The 6,986-nt window shown below is 56.4% G+C and overlaps 1 protein-coding gene across 1 annotated transcript in view; it reads right to left on the bottom strand.

Annotated features, from left to right (window-relative positions):
• Positions 1-6,986, bottom strand: part of RPH3A (rabphilin 3A) — a 77,261-nt gene that overhangs the window by 28,256 nt on the left and 42,019 nt on the right. The window contains exon 5 of the mRNA XM_012730890.1: positions 3,506-3,652. Within this exon, the coding sequence (XP_012586344.1) occupies positions 3,506-3,652 (147 nt within the window). The remainder of the gene's footprint in view (positions 1-3,505; positions 3,653-6,986) is intronic.

The raw sequence follows: 6,986 nt of genomic DNA, 5'->3' as shown, positions 1-6,986 counted from the left end.
GTCCATCTGCCTGTTCTGCTCCCCACTCTGTCTCTGGGGAAGCCTCTCGCCGCCCCTGAGCCTCTGGCCTGTACCCCAGTTCTGTATGCACAAATAAAAAAAAATCCTCATGGAGAATGACCAATCTCAACATGTTAACATGCACATTCCTGGGTGGGGATTTTATACGCTAATGAAACATGCATTAGATGAAGATCGCTGTAGCCCATCTGCAGGCCCTATTGTGGTCAGTCCAGTCCATGCTACGACACTGCTCTCCTTTCTCCTGAGTTGGTAAAACGACCCTTAAAAAACCCTTCTAGAAAAAGGAAACCTCGTATACTGCTGGTAGGAGTGTAAACCGGCCCAGACACTATGGAAAGCTATGTGGAGTTTCCTTAAAATACTAAAAAATGAATATGCCATATGAGCCAGCAATTCCACCCCTAGGAATCTATCAAAAAATCCACAAAAACAGTAATTTAAAAGATAATCTGTCCCTGATGCTTATTGCAGCACTATTTACAGTAGCTAACACATGGGAGAAACCTAAATGCTGCAAAACAGATGAATGGATCAAAAAGTTGTGGTCTATATACACAATGGAATACTACTCAGGGCTCAAAAAGATAAACTCAAGCCATTTGCAGCAACGTGCATCGAGCCGAAAGGGATTATGCCAGGCAAAGTAAGTCAGAAGGAAAAAGATAAATATCAGATGGTTTCACTTTACATGTGGAATATAGATAAACTGAACAAAAAGTCAAGAGAAAGACAAAACTCCAAATAGCTCACAGATTTGAGGGCTGGAGAGGAATCAAGACAGGGGAGGGAAGAGCACAAGGGACCGTGGTGATGGTTCTTGGGTGCTTTGGTGGTGGGAGAACGACAGCGACTACACCCATGGGAGAAATCACCTATTGTATAAAAATAAACAATGTAAGAAAACAAATTAATTAAAATAAATAAAAATAAAAACGAGCATCCATGTGTATAGAGGCTGAAAGATGATGAAATAAAAGTCAACATAGTGTTTAGAAGGTGGGGAAAAACCCCACCCCCAGCTCCCACCGGGGAGCCAGGCTAAAAATGTCCCCCTCTGGCACCGGTTCCCTCAGCACAAGTCTTCACTAAACCTGGCCTGGTTATACAATACTCCCTGATGAATTCTCTCTCCCAGGGGGCCCTCGAGCCCACACTTGTGGGGGTCTGTACCATCTGGACCCATAAATCATTCTTCCCCAAAGTAGAATCTATGGGGTGAGGGTCTTCCAGCTCCAGACCCAGCTGCTGAGAGGCCTGGCAAGTGGTGTCTGTGCGCACTCAGTATCCACGTCACGCGAAGGTCAGGCGACAGAACAGGAGAGAGCCCATAGGACGGGAGGGGCCACGGAGCGCCCACCAAGGCACGGAAACGGGCGTGACGTCTGTGCACCTCTAGCCCAGCCCAGCCTCCAGCTGTGACGGAGCCCCCGGCCCTGTGCCACAGGGAGCGGAAAACCGACCCAGCAGAGCTCTGCCAGAACTCAGAGCCGACAGGACCGCGGCAGGGTGTTCGCTCGGGTCACTAAATTTGAGTGATTTGTTATGTAGCAGTGGATGATGGAACCAACCTACTTAGCATTACTTTCCTTTCTCCAAGTAAAGAGTCCTTCTGTGACAGAGAGCCTGTAACAGTCAGGGAAATAAGCTCCGACATCACACTTTGCTCTTGAAAAAAAACTGTGGGTTGGGGTGCAAAATGAGGCTGCCAGATGAGTTTCCTTTCTGGCCATCTGTCCCCATGGGGAATGCTGAGGCTGGGTAGTGGACGGAGAGGTGAGGAAAGGTACTGACGCTCCGTGGCAGAGCAACGAGGCTCCAGGGAGACAGCGGGTCTGCGCAGCCCGGCTCCCGATGTGCTAACTCCAGCATAATTGCTGCAGGAAGGCAGCAGCTCCCGGGAGGCCTGAGAGCAATTACCCGTCCCACACCTCTCAGAACCTGGAGACCACTCTGGCCGTTTCGGAGGCGACAGGGTTAACGATGCTGGAAGCTCCAGGACCGGGCAGCTGGGTTTCCAAGCCCCATGCTCCCTCCTGACCTGAGCCATTCACCTTCCCATGTTTGCGAGGCTCAGAGTTTGGAGCCAGGATTTCAAGAAAGGCTTGTTAAAGTCAAGAGCACATTTCTGAGTCTGGGGATTCCAGGGTGAACGAACAGGGCAGGAGTGCCCAGCCGCAGGCAACTCTGGATGGGTGTTCCAAACACAAAATGCGTTCCCTGGTGGCGAGTGGTTGAGTTCTTGCTTCTAGACGTTCACGTGAGTGTCTATTCCCCACCTTCCTTCCCATGAGGCTGAGGCTCACGGACGTGTGACGTGCACACGCACCTGAGACCTACACACGCAGCTACACTCTGCACACTCTCATGCGACACACAGAGACGGCAGCCTGGAAAGTGCCCTGGCCTGATGTAACCCCCGACAAGCCGCTTGGAGACCGCCGCCTCCTGGGGAAGGGTCCAGCGGGAAGCCAGGTGGCGAGTGTCATCTGTCAAGGGCACCTCGCTCTCCCCGCCCCCGCCCGCCTTGAGGAAAGTGATCTGCAGGGGCGCAAATCAAAGGCACCCACCTCCGCGTGCACAACGTTGTTCCCTGAGCGCCCCGGGAGCCCGCCGAGCTCGGGGCGAGCAGACACCGCAGCTGCAGGTAGCCAGAGCCGCGGCCCTGTGGGGAGGCCGGGGTGGAGAAGGTGCCCCACACGCCCCCTTTCCTGAGAGATTCCAGTCCTGGAGGAGCCGTGGTGGCTCCCCTGCTCCCGGGGGAAGCCCCCCACGCCGAGCCACCCCCAGGCTCACCCTGTGGTCTCAGTGGTCACCCCTCCCGTTTCCCCGCCCGTCACCCCTTCTCGGCCCACCTACCATGTCCCCCCAGCCCCCAGCTCTGACCTTCCTCATCGGCGTGACACTCTGGCCTTGACACCCCGCGCACACTTCGCACACCCTTTATGCCCGGCGTCTCTGCTGTGTGCATTCGTGTCCCTCTGTGCTCTGAAAACCCCTTTTCCTTCTCTTCTTCCCATTGACTCACCATGAAGTATCACCACAGCCTGGGCCTGGGCCTCCTCCCGGGGGGGGGGGGCCCGCTGGGGTTCCCCTCCCCGAGCACCAAGCTCAGCAGCTGAGGCCACACCCAGCCGCACAGGCCCAGGCTCACCGTGCTGGAGCTGGAGCTGGGATGAAACCATCGTTCCAGTTTCCCCAGGCGGCCTCCACTTTCGGGGCGCATCTCTCCCCTTCTCCACAATCACTGAGGAGCGCTCTCGCTCTTTCACATGCTCTTTGCTCACACTCCCTGTCTCCCGTGATCTCCCAGCAACCCATCTCTCAGGAGAGCCTCTCTTGGGCCCTAGGAGGCTCCCAGCCAGCCCCGCCCCTTCCATTTGAATGGCGTCCTGGTGGGCCACACCTAGCCAACCCCAGGGCACACCAGCTCCTGGCCCTCAGGCCTCGAGCACTTAGGGAGGAGGAGAAGTGTCAGGCTTACCCAATTCGCTCCTGCTCCATCTCTTCCATTTTTTCAGCACGAGCAATCACACTGTTGATGATTTCCTTCTCCTCATCTGTCAGCTCTTCCTGCTTCCTCTGTCTGTCCGGCTGACCACTGGGGTGGATGGGCCAGCCTCCCTGGAGCCTAGAAGGTGATTTGGGAATGCATGAGGCTGGAGCGAGGCCGAGGGTCAGTGATGAGTAGTGGTTGAGTCCACAGACTTGGAGTCCGGGAAACTTCCAATTAAATCGCTTTGGCCTGAAGGCGCCAGGCTAAAGGCCTCCATGTCCTCCTCTGTGCGATGGACATGTGCTTCCTTCATAGGTGCTGCGTGGTTTTATTTTATTTATTTATGCTTACAAGAACTGGGGTACAGGCCAGAGATGTGGGAGGTGAGAGGACTCACCAGCGACAGAGTGGGGAGCACAACAGGCAGATCTACTGAGACACACTGCTGAGGGGGGCAGCGGGGAGACAGGCGAGGGCTGCTGGGCCACGTGGGTCACATGGCTGGGAACTGAAGTCATGCTGCAGTGGCTGTGGATGGCTCCAAGGTGCTGTGCTTCAGCCTGCTGCACCGCCAGGGAGGGCTGCGGTTTTATTAAGTGCTGAGCACATGTAGACATTCCACATGTGGCATTTGCTGGAAGCTCATGGAGGATAACAGTGTCCTAAGAAATGACCCCATGCCCACAGGTGTCTAGGGCGAGAGGGGAAACACTCTGGGGAAGAAGAGCTGGTTTCCTGGATCCCACACTGAGACGGCCCCTGCTCCTGGAACAAAGATGCTTTGTGAGGCTCAGTATTTCGGATAGCACCAGCTGGGTGCTACTAGTTTTATAAAAACCTCTCAACTTCATAGGCACACCCAGAGTTCCAGCCTCAAAAACTCCCGCAGTATTCTGAGATCCTTTCTGTGATCCTCGTGGCCTTTCTTCTTTTTCTAAGCAAACACTGACAGAGCACCTGCTGTCAGCCCACATCAGCTCCTCGATTATCCCACTACGTGCTCGCACCATCTCATTCACCCTCCTAACATCCCACAAGGCAGGAATTGCTCTTGTCCTGCCATGGTAAGGAGCCTGAGAACTGCAGAAACTAGACAGTTTGTCCAAGGTGACCTGAGTGGGCAGCGGCAGAGGCGGGGTTCGGGCCCGCGCAACCTCTGCACAGCTAATTCCGCAATCCGGAGCCAGCTGAGCGCCTGCCCGCAGGGCCCAGCGGTGGTGCAGGGGTCAGAGGCTTGCGGGGTGGGAGCGAACACTGGTCGTGGCAAATTATCATCATCTTCTCTAATAACACGGTTCACGCCCCAGGCCACTGAGATGCATCACCTGAGTGGAAGGCAGAGCCGAACATTGCTAGAAATTCTCATCCCCGGCAGGAAAAAAATCAGTGACTCCGAATCCTCTCGGGCCAGCAGCCCATCAGCTGCCAGCTATTGCTTCCACCGCTCTGACCACACCGGCAGGCATGAAATTGCCTTCTGACACTGCAAGCTGGATATTAAGAGCCCCTCTCTCCCCTCTCCTCCCTCTTCCTCGCCCCCACCCACCTCAGCCCGTGTCAAGAGCAGAGTTTGGAAGCAAAGGGAATGTGGATTTTCTTGGGGTGAGTCTTGTTTGGAGAAAAGCAAAGAGGAGGTAGTTTGGGGGATCCTGGTGGGCACGTGCCTTGGAGCAGGCCCCCCGGGACGAAAAAATGATGAACAAGCTCCCAGGGCTTCCTCTCGACGTGGAATAAAACCCAGACGGAGAGAGGTGAGTGTGCGAAGTGCTCTGAGCTGTTCATTTCCAAAGGCTTCCTGTCACCTACGGAGGCTTTTCAGAAGGAAATCTAGTCTCTGAGCCCAGCTGCAACGCCCTAGGCGATCTGGCCCTCAGCTGCCCTCCAGCCTCACAGACCTGTCTGCCCCTCATTCCGCTCCAGCCACACTGGCCTCCCTGCTCCGCCCGAGCCTGCACTCAGGTGCTGCTCCCTTTGCACGGGCTTTCCCTTGGCTGCCTCTTTCCCTGCGCCCAGCTCTCGGGCCAGGCTTCAGCCCCCCAGGGAGGCCTCCCACGACGCCCCTGCTTCATCTCTTCATCACACCCATGACCAGCTGAAGTCATTTTAATTATTTACTGCTTTTCTCCCAAATCCCCACCAGATGGAGGTTCCAGGAAGGTCGGGGTCTCAGGCTGGTGGTCTGTGGCACTTCTGCGTCGCGTCTGAGAAGAGCATGGAGAATGTGGGGGTAAGACACGGTCCTCGGTGGCCAAAGGAGTGTGCAGTGTCGGCTTGGTGGGGAGACAGAAGCGACGGAAGTTGCTTGGTCTCTGGGGCAAGGAGAGCGCCTGAGGACGCACCATCCGTGCCAAGACCCCAGAAAGGTCGTCACTGTGTCCGTGAACTTTAAGGTCTGTGGGCACAGACTTGACCTGGGAGGCACCTGGTCATGACCACATGATCAGAAAACTTGGCCAATCAAGGTATTTTGTCTTCTTTACCTTGCAGAAGGTCCCCTAATTTAAAAGATTATCAGTGTCCCCAAAGCCAGGACTGGTCCCTGCCGAGGCCTCAAGGAGAAGCCGCCATTGGTGGCAGAGGACGTGAAGGAAGACCAATACGGTGGCCCCTCCACGGAGGTCCCCAAGGGCCCCTGTCTCCTGCGGGCGACGCCACACAGCTCACTGGGTGCTCGGAAACGGGCCTGACGGGCTCAGCTGCAGAAACAGCAGAGGAGGGGTCCCTGGGAGGGCCCCGCGAGCAGAAAGGCTCCCGTGCCGCTGAGCAGAGTGTTGGAGGCGACGCAGGCCTGCGGCCCCCACCCCCTTGCTCTGAAACAGTCGACAAACAGCTGGTCCAGCCTTGAAATGTCTCCAACCGGTGTCAGCGGGGACTTGCAGACCTCCTGCGGCTTTTCATGTTTGAATTCCAAACGCAAACAGAGGGACTAGATGTTTCCTCAAACCACAGCCTTGGTCTCGCTCTCAAGGGAGAAAGTGGCTGCCTGGGTCTCCCCGGGGCTGGGCCGGGCCTGCCCTTGTTGCCAGTGACGGGGCAGGAGACCGGCCACGGTGTAGCGGCCTCCGGGCACAGGACCCGGCCGGCCAGAGTCCAGGGCTGGGGTCTGGTTCAAAAGCAAAGGACAGCAGGACGTCGCTTAGTGTCTCCCAGAGAGTCCCACACACTTGAGTCTCGCCACCTGAGGGGAATGGCGTTCCACAGGCCCCTGTGCCCCAGGCTAAGTGACAAACAGGAGTCACGTTCCCATGACATGCTTCTGGCCACAACAGCACCGAACATGTCGGACCCCGCAGATGCTGAAGCGAAACGAGTTGCCTTCCCACATTTGCTCGTCTTCCGGCTCAGAGCGGCAGGGCCAGAGCCGTCCAGGCAGCTTGGGCAGCAGGCGGGTGCCAGGCCACCCTGGACAGGGCACGTCACAGCCGCAGCCACGCTCACGCACACGGGCACCACGCGCTGCAAGTGCTCA

This window comes from Condylura cristata, unplaced genomic scaffold, assembly GCF_000260355.1.
Source record: "Condylura cristata isolate star-nosed mole 26May11 unplaced genomic scaffold, ConCri1.0 scaffold00029, whole genome shotgun sequence".
Taxonomy (NCBI): domain Eukaryota; kingdom Metazoa; phylum Chordata; class Mammalia; order Eulipotyphla; family Talpidae; genus Condylura; species Condylura cristata.
The sequence above is the reverse complement of the archived record's forward strand: the minus strand, read 5'-3'. Positions and strand labels throughout refer to the sequence as shown.